At 40.3% G+C, this 14,733-nt stretch overlaps 1 protein-coding gene across 3 annotated transcripts in view; it reads left to right on the top strand.

Moving 5' to 3' along the window:
• Positions 1-10,879, top strand: part of MCF2 (MCF.2 cell line derived transforming sequence) — a 1,935,885-nt gene extending 1,925,006 nt beyond the window's left edge. For 2 of the 3 annotated variants that reach the window (XM_069612794.1, XM_069612796.1), the window contains 2 exons: positions 3,813-3,955; positions 9,083-10,879. In XM_069612794.1, the coding sequence (XP_069468895.1) occupies positions 3,813-3,955 (143 nt within the window). In that variant the 3' untranslated portion in view covers positions 9,083-10,879. The remainder of the gene's footprint in view (positions 1-3,812; positions 3,956-9,082) is intronic. The other variant, XM_069612795.1, reaches the window with a different exon arrangement.
• The last annotated feature ends 3,854 nt before the right edge of the window (positions 10,880-14,733 follow it).

Raw genomic sequence — 14,733 nt, 5'->3', positions numbered from 1 at the left:
ATAGTTTTCAGTGTGGTAATGGCATAGGCAGCAGTTGATATGCCATTTGGTAATTTAAAACAAGAGCCATCACAAAACATTTCTCCAACTGGCTCTTTGAGGGGTGTATCGGTTAAATCAATTCTTTCTTTTGTCTCTTGCTCAGTTATAATTAAGCAATCATGTGATCATTTCTCCTCGCTCTTTGCTTCACTTGGAGGAGGCCATAATTCGGCTGGATTCAAAGAGCAACATCTCTTAATTTAGATACGCGCTGCAAATAGGATCAGTTCATACCTTGTTATTCGGCGGATGTGAGATGTTGCGTCTGTGTTCTACTTAAAAGAACGTCTACTGAATGGGGTACCATCACGGTTAAAGAGTGATCTAAAACCATCCCCTCGGTTTGTTTTACTGATGCGGGAGCAACAGTTCGCAAGCAACGTGGCAAAGCACATGCAACAGGATCCAACGTGGAAGAAAAATAACCGCATGGTCTATTATTGCCCCCGTGTTCCTGAGTCAAAACAGCAAAGCTCTCATGTACAAACAACACAAAACACTTCTCATAATTTGGCGTGCCCAAAACTGGAGCTGAACATAACACAGCTCTGAGCAGGTCAAAAGCAGTTTGACATTCCATGTTCCATGGCAAAGGCATGGTAACATCCTTCTTTGTCAGTGACACTATAGGTTTTACAATAATAGAAAAGTTAGGAATCCACTGTCTACAATATGAAGCCATGCCAATTAAAGCCCTGGCTTCCTTTTGTGTATTTGGAATAGGCATATCAGAGATGCTTGTTATGCGTTCTGGTGTCAATCTTCTTCCCTCCTTCGATAGGAGCTAGCCCAAATAGGCCACCTCCTGTCAACAATACTGTCATTTCTTTAATGATGCTTTGTGTCCGTGTTTTGCTAAATGTGTCAATACCGAAACAGTACCCTCCTTGCAAACGTCCTCTGAGTCTGCAGCTATAAGCAAATCAGCAATGTATTGCAATAAAATGCAGCCTGTTGGTAATTCAAGCATGTCAAGCTGTTCTTTTAATGCCCCACTGTAAATACTTGGGCTTTTGGTGTAACCTTGCAGAATACGTGTCAACGTGAATGAGCGTCGTCCTAACGTGAACGCGAACAGATATCTGCTATTTGGATGAACTGGGATACTAAAAAACGCATTTGTCAAATCTATTATGCTAAACTGTGATGCTGAAGCTGGAATCATAGTCAAAATTGTGGTGACATCGGGGACTAGCAGGAATTGTGGAGCAACTATTTTGTTGATTGCACGTCAATCAAATATAAAATGGTAAGGGATTTCATTACCTCCTTTCTTGTAAACTGGAAGAATTGGGCTATTACATACACTGCCAGAGATTTCCTCAATTACATTTCTGGATATCAAATCGAATACAATGCATTTCAGGGCTCGCTCGCCCTCAGTTGAAATTTTGTATTGCGGAATACGTGGTAGTGTAACTCCCTCTTTCAAAACAATTTTTACTGGTTCCACTTTTAAACAACCTACATCATTATCATTCACTTCCCATATACCAGCTGGTATTTTACTTAATTCAGTCGGTAATGACAAAGACATAAATTGCAATACGGGAGTTTGTTGTGGTGAAATCGTCAAGTACACTCCATCAGGTGAACAATACATTACTGCATTCAATTTCTTCAACAGATTCAATCCCAACAAATTCACGCCGCAATTTGTCATCGAAAGAAATGGACAAGATTCAGTGAATGGACCTAATGTGATTGGCACTGGCTGCGATACTGGACTAATTACTGGTGTACCTGAGAACCCTACTGAAACATTGCTATGCCCTGACACTGGTATATCTGGAAACCACTGAAGGTCGATCGAACATTTCTGTGCACCTGTGTCCACTAGAAAAGTATGCTCCCTATTCCCAACTTTCATTTCTACGTAGGGCCCTTTCTGATTAATGGGAACAGGCACTCGTTCCAAACCCTGCTTCGGGCTGTCCTAGGGGAACAGTACATCATCAGATGTAAAGTCTCCGGAGTAATATGCATTGGAGGGATTATCAAAAACATTTGCACCATTCATTGTGTTCTGTTGCTGATTCTGATTAACTTGATTATCCTGAAATTGTGACTGAAACTGACTTCTGTTCTGGCCCCCTATTCCTGGACGACCTCTAAATGGTATTTTCGAAATAGTACCATTCAATCTCTGTAATTGTGTGCACTGTGCTCGCCAATAGCCTTCTTGTCTGCAATAGGCACACTGATTTATACCTATCGGACCCCCATGTATGTTGGACGACGGTGCAAATTGGACTCTAGATGGTGTGTTCCCACCACCTCTGTTTCCTTTGGCTACCTGCTGTAGTAACACTCTTGTTTTCAGGTCTCCCTTCTTCCTTTCTACCTTATCCTTTTCTGAATTCACTCGGTTTCATAATATTGGGCCATGTGTAATACTTCAGATTGTGACTTCGCTTGCCGTGCACTTTCAGATGTCATTATCAATGTCTGAATTTTAGGTAACAATCCTCACACAAATTTGTCAACAAACAATCTCTTCCCAGGTTCTGTACTTAGATCTTGACCACTAAAATCTGCAAATACTTCTTCAAATCGGTTAAAGAATTCAGTCGCCCCTTCCGATTTACCTTGTAAACAAGCAGTCAATTTATCCCAAACTATTCTTTCCTCAGGTAGTAAAGTTTTCAATTTTGATACTATCCGTGAGGGCAAAGTTAGAATGACTTGCAGAGGTTTTTCTCCAGCCTTTCTTTCACTATCAACTCTAATCAAAGTTTCCCATGTATCGCCTAACATCGATGCATCATCCATGATACTAATTTGTTTCCAAATATAAGCAGGAGGAATCACAGGGAACAATAAATCAATATCACTTAGCGTAAAAACAGATGAATTCAAAACAGATTCAATTTCCTTGTAAAAACCAGCAGGATTTTTCCTCATATCAGGGACCGACTGTTTTATAGTGTTCACTTCTTGCCTAGAAAAGGGGACATGTACAAACTGTGCAATATAATGGGCTTCCATCGTACACACTGGGGTCTGCCCTACGGCAGGAATTTCTACTTTTGGGACAAACGTTGGAGGCACATCCCTCATGGGTAATTGCAAAGTAAGGGACTCTGGATCTGAACGTCTATTAAGCAACACAGCCAAATCAAGGGAAAAAGCAGCAGTTTCGGTGTCAGACGAAAATGCTCTTTTATAAATCGTCATCAAATCAGCAGGACAGCACACCTTCTTTCTCATGCACTCATCCTGTAAATATTCCACCATAACCTGTAACACTTTTCTCTGCATTTCCGGTCTATATTGACTAAATGTATCATGCACTTCAATCAGGGATATAGTGGCATCTGTAATCCATCTAAGCGCATCTCTCGTACAAATGCGCATCTCTTCACTAACAGGTTTCAACGGCTGAAGAAATTGTTTCTGGACATATGACATATGCGATTCACGCGTACTCATTATATCTTTATGCAATCGGTCAAGTTCTCGCTTAAACGCAAATATTCGCCCTACATGTTCTTGTATTTTCGCCGCATCTTGTGAATGGGAAAGGACAATCAAATCTCACAATTCTTGCGGTATTACTGTATCAGTTAAGTCACTCCATACATTAACAAGATAATCTCCCATATATTCTAACAATACCTGTTGTTCACCAAAGCCTCTATGATAAGATATGGAACTTTGCACGGCCACTTCATTGACATCATCAATATACATCTCAGCCCACTGTTTCAGTTCGTCTTTCTGTTCCTTACTGATCATACTACGAGTCTGTCTAATACTTCCTCTTTCAGGCCCCACTGATGCAGAACTGCTCGCTAAAGCGTATAACTCATGCTCTGTAGAAGGTGGAGGAAATTATGTCATTTGCGCAGATGGGACAATTACTGCAGGTGCAGATGCAAGCATGGGAGTAGCAGCAGGAGGAGATGCATAGGTAGGTGGTGCAACTGGGTCAGTACTTGGATGATCATTTCTTCGCTCGTTCAGTATCTTATTTATCAATTTGTCTGATGAATGCAAATCTTGAGAAGGGTACATTTTCTGTATGTCTAATTGGAAGGCCCTATCCATGTTTCTAATGGCTTCTGTCTGCTTCTGTTGATCATGCACTAACGCTTTCTCTGTGTTTGACATCTGTCTACGTGCGTGTTTCTCTCTACTCTTTAGATGTTGATTTGCTTCCTTCCTCCAGTCCCTAACGGCATTGAACGCTGCAGGCATGGCCTTCTTTCGTAGCAGTACTGATTCTAAATGTTCTATGCATGCTAACTCGAAGCTCCCATTGTTCAGCCATTGAAGTTCTGATACACGTCTGGTCTGCCTATGCCAAATCGCATTAAACACAATTGCCCCAATACCATACTTAATGTACATTTCATACACCGGTGACCCCTCGGGTGGCGCGGCCTGGCCAGTTTCCAAAGGTTGTATACCGCAGTGGAAAAATCTCACTAGGCAGGAAGACAATTTCCCAGGCATGGTTAACTCTTACCTCTTTTACCTGGGCGTTTGTACTTTCAAGTGCAACACTCAACCAATATCAGCACGTTTAAGAATCGGGGCACGACTCACCTGATCAATCAATTTGTCACTCAAGATGCAGTTCGCCCGTATACAGGCGCAACCAAGAATCATCACGACCAACGTGTCTGGCACAATTTGCCTCAAACCCAGGACCCTCGCCTTGATGCTCTCTGGGCGCTGTTCGTCGATCAGGGATCGGCTGTGTACAGATCTGCAGAGGAGTCTCTAATCACTTCTGCAGGGACGCCCCGAACAGTTTCCGATCCCGGTCCAACAGCCTCGTCCTCGACTCGTCCTTGCCTTCAATGTTACGAATGGGCATCACACGCAGGGTCCCTATTTGGGCTCCATTTTTGTAAGACCGTATATGGAATAAAGGCACAATACCCATATACTAATGACACGCCAGTCGTGAGGTTCATTTTACCAAACAATTCTGGTTTATTTCAAAGTATCTCAGTCGGCCGACCGGGTCTCAACACCTCACGACGTATGTTCACAGACACCGTGAGAGGAGAGGGAGAGCGCATCAGTAAAGCAGTAATATATATATATAACACATGATCATTGTACAGCATTATTCGGTCCGCCCATATACGTGACATATGCATGGCATCCAAGCTAGGGTTCAGTAATTGACAAGTCATGTACTTCATTCAGTCTAAACATTCAGTATTTCTAGCCAAGACTGCAGAGACAGCTTACTGTTTTGGGGAACATAGGGCACTGGCACGGGGAAGGATGTCATGTTCCGGCGCGGAGGCATTCCTTGCTTTCCAATTAACGTTATCTATTCGCTACATTCGTGGGCTAAGGGTCAGACAGTTCTGAAGCAGAGAAAATACCATCTTTCATGGAGGAGCACCGCTAGCCGCATATAATTCTTATTTAACTGCCTTCTAAAACAGCATTTACAAGACAGGCTGGCACCTGGTTTGCTGATTAGTTGATGCTTATGTACAGCTTCAAGGCTTTACAGAATAAGGAAAAAAATGTATTTCTGCCGAGTTTCACATTCCTGCCTTGTTAGCATTCAAAGTTCAAGCTGCAGCCCTGCACCGCGTGTAGACATGAAGCACAGAATATATTTGCAAAAGCGTTAAGAGTACAAAAATGGCAGACAATTACAAAATGGATTCCTAATGGTTACATTCAGGTTTCATGGTTTGCAATATTTATCACATGATGCGATTTGCTTCTGGCCAACATTCTATTCATGCTACACAATTGCATTACAGTTTTACACATACTGCGTCTCATCCCAGAGAGTCGTCTCATTCGCCTGGGCCTTTTTTCCTCCCAGGTCATCCTCCCGCAGAACACTACCCGCAAGGTCAAGATCAGGAAGCGGCTGCCGTTCCCTGGCAACCTGGGAGGAGACTTTGACAGGGGTTTAATGAAGGGTCTGTAGGATGCATCACATGCCACAATGAAAACTTTCATTGTTTCATGTTGCTGTGCCAAATAGAGCGTTATTACCTCTATTAGATGTTTTCATTCTGGATGTCCTAATACGTAGGCCAGTACTGCCCATAACACTCTTTTGCTTCTAGTTTCACTATAAAAAAGCTAATTGCCGACTCTTCATCTTCAAAATCCTCCTTGCCCCTTCCTTCCCACAAGCACCAATCTCTGGCCTGCTGACATCTCATCTCTCAACCCTCAACTGTAATCACTCAGCACCGCACTCACATTTCATTCCTTTACATGCATGCACATACAAGCTCACACATTTCACAAGCGCGCTCAGACACACACAACCACACAACATACACACACCCTTGCATGCAGGCGCACATGCATGTTTTTGCTTAAGTTACCTCTGGTCCTGCAGGCTGAATCAGAACCCCACAATGCAGCCAAATGTCCCAGTTCTCTCCCCAGATTCCTGCATCTCCAGATGCAGCTAGGAGGAGCAGCCAGCAATCAAAACCCTCTTCATCAGTCCTACTTCTAGCACACGCCCTGGCACCATGAACCCCAAGCCCCTGAAATAACTCATTAGTGGGGAGGTGGAGGAGCACCCTCTTTCACAAAAAAGTGGGCCATGCAGGGCTGGAGAAGCCCAAATCTGAAGAAGCACAATGCCCCAGGCTCTGCCTGGGCCATTGAGCATGCACAGGCTGGGGTAGTCCATGCTGAAGGGAATCCAGATTCCATGACAACACAAGCTGGCTTAGGAGCAATCCCCCAACTACCAGGTGCAGCTGAGGAAGTGCTCAAGTTTCACTGTGCTTGACCTCTGGTAAATCCATAATTAAAGTTATGCCACCACCCTATTGCCCATTATAGATGAGCTTCCACTGGGGGTAAGGTTAATGAAAGGAGCAGGATAGGTCAGCATACATCCTGAAGGTATTTATGTATGCAGGCTGAAGAACCCATGGCCAATACATTTTTAGGTTGTCCTTGCTGGGTACACTTATGGTATCTGTATATCCAGAGGGGAGAGCACAGGTGTTGGCAATCTGTTTGATTTGCTACAAACATAGGTATACCAAGGTTGCTGCTGGTCTTTAGTTGAGGGTGTGTATTTTGTTGGGATATTACAGGCCATGCAGAGAGAGATATCCATGACATCTCTTGAGGTAATGAGGAGTTAGGCTGCAGTGTACGAAGGATACATTTTTCTAATGAATGGTGAGAAGAGGCATAGGTTAGTGGGATGAGAGATTTTGGCAAATGGGAGTCATGGACTGACTGCATTTATCAGACCCGAGTCTCCTTGCTATCTTTGATTGTGTTCTTCTCATGATAGTGGTGGATTAGTGTGCAATCTGAATCCCAATTTCCTTGGGAATGCCTAGATGAGTGCTTGTGGAAGGGTCTTGATGTCCTATGTTCATGGTGGAAGTGGAGTGTTACATTGGTGTTGCTAAAGAAGAGAGAACTTCAAAACCTTTGTCTGATGAGGAGGAAACCTGAATGAGGTTTGAACCTGTTGCAGTGATCCATCTCATGGTTGTCCTATGGCAGGAGGTGTCTGTATTCAATGGATGGCATTAATGTTCAACTTGTGGAATGTAGGACATGTGGGCAAGACTGACCAATTGATCGTTGTCTCGGCAGGACTAATTTTAGTACCAGTGTACTCTTGGTGATTTCTCGTTGCCCGAGTCCATAGTCGGTCATATGTGTGAACCCGTCTGAATTGGGTCCTGCCTTCAGAGACTGTTTATGTGTTGTTTCTTTTTTTCTGGGCTCTTGAACGCTATGTTTTACAAGACTTCATGAAAGCCTTGTGGTTTCCTATACTTTGGAGTCCTGCTAGGCACGCTGACTCTGAAGTACATACCAACGCACATCAGACTGACCCCATCTTTCCTGCCCCACAGGAATGAACTGAAGACCTTGTTATTCAAGGAACCCTGGGTTACCCATTGGTCCTCGTGTAGCACTTCTTGTGCCATAAACAAGTACTGAAAATAAAAATCAGAAATACTATACATGGCTCTTAGTTTTCAGTCTGTGATTTTTTAAGTGGTGATAGTTTAAACTCAGAAGAATCAGTATTAATTTCATAAAATAATAATCACAGAAAACAAGGACTAAACATATTGGTCATTCATTGTTTGTTGTGTTCACACACATCCTTTTAGTGCTGTGTGCTTGTGCCTTTTAGTGATGTGTGATGTTTATTGAAAGAAAATGCACGGCTGCAATGTAGCGTTAGAATCCATATGCCGCTTATTTTACTTCTGCGGATTCATGACCTAAATCCAGTGGGGCTGATTCACAAGGAAGTTGTTAGTACTAATGTTAACTTACTCTTGAATTACTGGTGGAGGGAGACTATTCAATTCTTGAATTACTGGTGGAGGGAGAATATTTGATTCTTGAATTACCCCTGGAGGGAGACTATTCAATTCTTGAATTACTGGTGGAGGGAGACTATTCAATTCTTGAATTACTGGTGGAGGGAGAATATTTGATTCTTGAATTACCCCTGGAGGGAGACTATTCAATTCTTGAATTACCCCTGGAGGGAGACTATACAATTCTTGAATTACTCCTGGAGGGAGACTATTCAATTCTTGAATTACTGGTGGAGGGAGAATATTCGATACTTGAATTACCCCTGGAGGGAGACTATTCAATTCTTGAATTACTCCTGGAGAGAGACTATTCAATTCACATCGCATTTACCAGTAGTAGGTTTGGGTAACCTGAAAAATGAAGTAGATTAGCCTTATTAAACTTCTTGATGAATTAAACAGTCTCTCTTGGGCAAGTTGAATTACTGCTGATAACGTCTTTGTGCATCAGCGCCATTTTTTATGTAATATAATCAAGAATTGTTATTTAAATGCTATATGAATCCAATGTCCTGGTTTTGCCATTAATCCTCTATTAGAGCAAGATGTGTTCATTGTGTCCGCTATGCTGTTTTGTGGCTATGTGAATATCATTCACAGAAAGGCCTTTGTACAGCACTCGACTGCCTACTTTCTAGTTTTAAATACCACACAAACCTACATAAGACATCCATAATGTAAAATCGCACTTCAATAATGCCTCGTCTTCCTTTTCCTTATAGATGCTGCCTTATGTAACACACGAAAGTTGAGCTCCCCTTGAATGGGTATCCAACGAGGAGTAACTCTTTTTGTAATGACCTCATGAATGCTTGAACTAAGGAAACTGGCCTTTTGAAGAAATATTGCAATTGAAGCAATTTGCAGAATGTTCTATTCATCGTATTCACGGAGGCATGCAACCTCATCTGTGCCTCGCAGTGTTGGGTATTTCTACTGTTGCAAAGAAAGGTGTTCTCCACCGTGTCAGCTTCCTGTGGAAAGAAAGGCTTTCACATGGAATTTTCCATAGCATCTATAATGAACTCATCAGACTTGTATATTTGTAAATCTACATTCTTTTTCATGTATCTTTTCAATGAGCTGATTTTATTTTCTCAATTTAACCTGCCCTTTCATTGGCCTTCCAAGTAAAGTCTTTTCCTGGTTACATATTAAATTATTATGTACAGTGCTTGCTTAAATACTCCATTAATAGTAGCTATATAAGAGTCATATTTAGTGATCTATTTGAGGGCTTCATGTTCAGTAATACTACATCCACATGAATGTACTGTAAATGCTACTGACGCGGGTATTGCACATTGTTCATTGCACATGTGGAGTACCGGCTCCTCTTTTGCACTTAAAGTGTAAGTTTGCTATGAAGGTTATAGACCCTTGAAATATTTAAAGGTTGTAGCTTGTACAGTATCTGATCAGCGTTGATGTTTACATTGAACACATTGAATCTTTGGAACTTGTGCCATATCGAGGATCTCAGTTAAAAGATTTGCACTAAAGATGCTCTTCATTCTAGATGCTGCTGTGCCCAATGGCATTTGGACAAGACCTGCATTACAGATTTTATGCGTAGAACACTGAAAATTAATAAGTGACATTTCATTATTTATTTGGTCACCGATTCCCTTTTTACCCTTTTCTTTTTTGCTCTGTAAAATATGTGCACTTTGTCTTTCAAAATGTATATCCAATAACGTGTTACCTGCTAAGAATCAGACTTCCAAGTTTGTGAAGTATGACCTCTAGGTTTCAATGCAAAAGTATTTTTTATCATAATTTAGAGATTAATAGTAATTGTATATGAATATGCGTTTTCAGGCAACTACTCAATCATTTCACTTTGAATCTAGATTGTTCTCATCGACATCAGCATCTTTTCTTTTTACATACTGCCTTGCCCTCCGCATGAGGGAATTTTAATGTTTTTTAAATATTTATATGACAATAGAAACTTATCATACCAAATGAAAGCGACCCAAATCTAAAACACGCATACCTAAGAAAACCATTTGAAAATACATATTGATAGGCTGAATTATCAGTACAATACAATTGTAGCTTTTGATTTCAAACCAAAATGTGGGCATGTAGATATTTTAAAAAGATAAATAAGGTTTTCATACATTTTCCAATTCAAAATTAGGATTTTGAAAATGTCGGAAACCATGAGAATATATTTCTTATGCAATTGCTCAACAATAAGCACAAGCACTTCAAAAAAGAGTGAAAATGAATTCTTGTATTTAGTGTACACAAATATATTGGCTAATCTATGGCTAAATTCTATGAGCTAAGTAAGGTATTGAAGGCTGACCGTACAAAATACTCTTGAACATTCCATGTAGTAACTCATTTCAGTATATTTGTTTTTGTAGTTTGCCATAAAGATATAAGTATTTAACTATTTGTAAATAACTCGTTTTGCAGACCAGAATTTGGGTTTTTAAACATTTGGAAAATACACTTTATTCATTTGATGTTAATAGTGTTTTCAAATAAAATGGTGTTCTTTATTATTGACTTGGTAGTTTGTGAGTGCTTCTTCAATCTATAAAGGGACATATTCCATCATAATACGAGATACATGAACACTGTTTTTTTTTTATAAATGATGTTGCTGAATAACATTGCATTAGACATAATTGTAAAATGTGTGTATGAAAATACGAGAGTGTAAACAAGACAATAAGGGTGCTGTAAAATTCACAACCATTGTTATTGTATTGACGGTTTTACTTTTGGGGTGGGGGCGTTAGATGAATTCAGTTAACTCTGGTTAATACAAAATGTGCTTGCCAACAGTGAACAACCTCTCTACTGTGCATTTGAAAAGTAAGAGTATTGTCTACTACACCATTCAAGAGACAAAAAATATCCAGTTTGGAAAGAAAAAAGGCCCATGAATAATCAGGCTCAAGAAAATGCACAAGTTGAATCTGGCATCAGAGGATGCAACTCATTTGAGGGTATGGTCAATTGTAAGACTAGTAATCAAGCAACCAACAAAAAGTCTTACAACAGTATGTCAAGGAAACATGAAAGAATGTGCTTTTATGAGTCTGAAGCAGAGAAAATATTCATTTGCATTTAACTAACTACAACAAGGGAGGATGCCGGGCTCCCATTTCCAAAAGGTAAACATGGAGAATGCAAAAATATACGGGGCCTTCATTTTACTATTAAGATCGCACACAATTATGTTCCTAGATATGTGTGTCCCAATATCTACTCTGGTTCTGATTGCAAATGAATTCATGATTTCTCATGTGTACTCTAAAAACATATTTATGGTAAAATGTAGAAAAATACAATTAAAATAATGTTCTTTTGAACATCATACGTTCAGTAAGTGTCAGTCTATTCCCGTTCTAAGCCTTTTTTTAATTTTAATTTTTTTAAACAATTTGTATTAAAACCAACTGGAAATCCTTACAATGTAACAAGTATGAATTTTAATCTTAATGTACAGTTTCATGTCGTTTTCTCTGCCCCCCAACTAACCCCCAACCCCTTCTTGAGCCTGCCCCACGTCACAGCCTTCCATAACCTTATCCTAAGGGTGCCCCTCCCTCTTCTCCCCCTGAAGAACGATCTTGCTCCGGGCTTGTCTGGTCAGATCCAGATAGTATAGTGACTAATTGCCTCCAGGCTATCAGCATGTCCGCTACTTCTTCCCCATCTCTGTTTGCTGCTTCATTCCACACTACAGTTTCAGCATCTGGCCATTTTTGAAGATCATGCCACCAGGCTTCAACTTTCGGTCTTTTGCTTGCTTTCCAGCTCATACCTATTTCCCGTTCTAAGCCTTAATGGATTTTCTATATACATACCCATAATGTTGTAGACACTTTTACAATTCTTTATATCAGTACTTGGGATTTGTACAGCTGCTTACTTTATTTATATTTTTCTGATAACCTTCCTAGAAGAATCTGTCTTGACATATACACCAAGCTTTACAGCTTTCATTCGCCTCTGGCATCGTGAGAACCTCTTCCCGAGGCCTTTATGCAAGAAATGAAGGTCAACAGAGTTCTTATTTCTAAAAAGTGACAAATTATATTATAGACTAGAAAAAACCTCTTGGTATTGGGATACGCGTTTAAAACAGGGATGGAAAAGAATGTACTTTTCCTACCATGGTCTTCTATTGTCGACCTCCTCCTCTTATGCTTCATCATTAGCCACCCCATAAAAGGCTTTTTTTAAATGCATCATGCCACTTGTGACTTAACCACATCTGGAAATAAACGAGGACATGCCTTCACTTTTACAGGGCAAATATACCATGTCTATTTGGTTTCATTTTAAAAATGCAAACATTCATTAATATACACATATGTTAGTTTGTATATTTAGCAATTATTTTGTCCCTTTTTTCCTTGTCACCATTTGACTAAATATTTGGACTGGACTCCATCACATACGTTTTTGGTACTGTTCTGTATGTTGAACATGGAGAGACATAGGAAGGATATATTTTTCTGTATGAGCCTATCTTTATAGAAACTGCCTTCAGTTGCTATTTAGGCATAACAAATAGAGAATTGCCTGTTGATCAACCGGCACGTCACCTTGACTGTAAAGGTCATCCATCCTACTTTTATCATGCCACCCTGCCCGACTGCAACTCATCATGTGGGATGCTCGAATTGCGCTTTCAGCCACGTATTGTTGGCAAGTGATGTCATCATGTACATACGCATGATACCATTTTCCTTTTAACTCTGCCTTCTACGAATGTTGTTTGAAATCATTGCAAAAATCACCCTTTAATGATCTTTACTGTATACTGTTAGTTTAAAAAAAAACAGCATATTTCATTAGAGTATATGCAAACTTTGGTCATCTTCGTGCACAACCATGTGGTGAGAGCAAATGACGTTCTACCACACCAACCTTTGCCGGAGAACTAGATTAGTTATTAGAGCATGTATATCTATGAACACGTTTTTGTGTGTTGTCAAGGATGTGATTTTAAACCATAATCCTTCTATAGCACATTCCATGAACAGAATATGCTCTAGACATTGATAACTAGAGTTATTTTTACCCAAATCAATAGTACTCATTTTATAGACCTTATAGGGTAATAGCCTGAGTAGGGCCACTAGAATTCCTCCTTGCAACCTATAAGATACAAACAGATGTCTGCATTAGTGCATTTAGTGATCTTATCAGATATTGGAGTACTGCGAAAGAAACATGTCTACCATTGGCTTTTTACTGGTGTGTTTGGAGCAAAGAAAAAGTACTGAGCAAATAAAGGTTTGGTACCTTGATAGTCTAGTTGTAGAATCACACAAAATCCAAGTTTTGATAACTTTGATTGGAGTAACTCAAAGTGTTACTGAGATGGTACAATGCATTAGATGTCGGAGTCCCATAGACTTCATCAGACGGTAGTCACAGTGCAAGATGAATAACCCAAGGCAAGCTCCACATTTCTTTCTCTCAGAAAAGAGAAAATGAGGAAGAATCATCCCACTAAATTCCATTAAATGCAAGAACAGAATGCATGATAAGCAGTCACCTTATCTGCATAGCACTACACCTGCCAGTAGCAAAGACACAGCAGTGAAAGTATTCTTAAAGGGGGACCTAGTCAATTTGAAAATTACATTCATGGTGTTGTAGAATAAACTTCTAATCTAAGATTTTAAAACACAATTTCAAAGCAGGATGTACTGTTTTGCATGTACAGTACTTCACACAAATTCTAAGGATGTTCATAGATATGCTTAAAATGTCTTTACTGCAACCAAATCTCAGTGAAAGTATTTGGTTCTGTCCGCCAGTGCCAGCCATAAATCTACCTGCAGGTAGTTGTAGTGCTTAATTGAGAATAAGATTGTCACTTTGGACTATTGTGAGGATTTAAGCATACAGATTTTTTAAATCCTCCGTGTCGTTTACGGTTCACCAGAGGTAGCAGCAGCTATGTCTGGCTTCTCCTATGCTATCTTTGGTGCAGTCCTTGTGACCCCAAGCTCAGAGGTGAAAGTGCTAGGGGAAAAGATATGTGTTCAAGCTTGAAGGAGCTATCACTGTGCCAGACAGTGCTCAACACGCCAGAGCTTCATTAGGAGAAGTGAAAGGAAGGCCGGAAACAGAATGAAATGCCCTTGGTGCAAGTATAGGCAAGCACAGCAAAGCGTGTAGTGAGCAGGCCAAATCTGCCTTCCACACCGTCTGGGAACCGTCTATAAAAGGCTGTGTTTTAAAGTCTGGGTAAAAGGACAACACAAGCTGCTACTATTCCTGCAGCATGGTACCATTGACCCTTTAATATGATTAGTTGTCCCAAGTATTGCCGACCATTGTCCATTTATTTTATTAATGTTGGCGGTGTTTGCGCAGTCTAGTGGTT

The sequence above is a fragment of the Ambystoma mexicanum genome, chromosome 5p, assembly GCF_040938575.1.
Source record: "Ambystoma mexicanum isolate Mex_15411 chromosome 5p, UKY_AmexF1_1, whole genome shotgun sequence".
In the NCBI taxonomy this organism is placed as follows: Eukaryota; Metazoa; Chordata; class Amphibia; order Caudata; family Ambystomatidae; genus Ambystoma; species Ambystoma mexicanum.
Note: the sequence above shows the minus strand (reverse complement) of the source record. Positions and strands in the feature narration are given on the sequence as shown.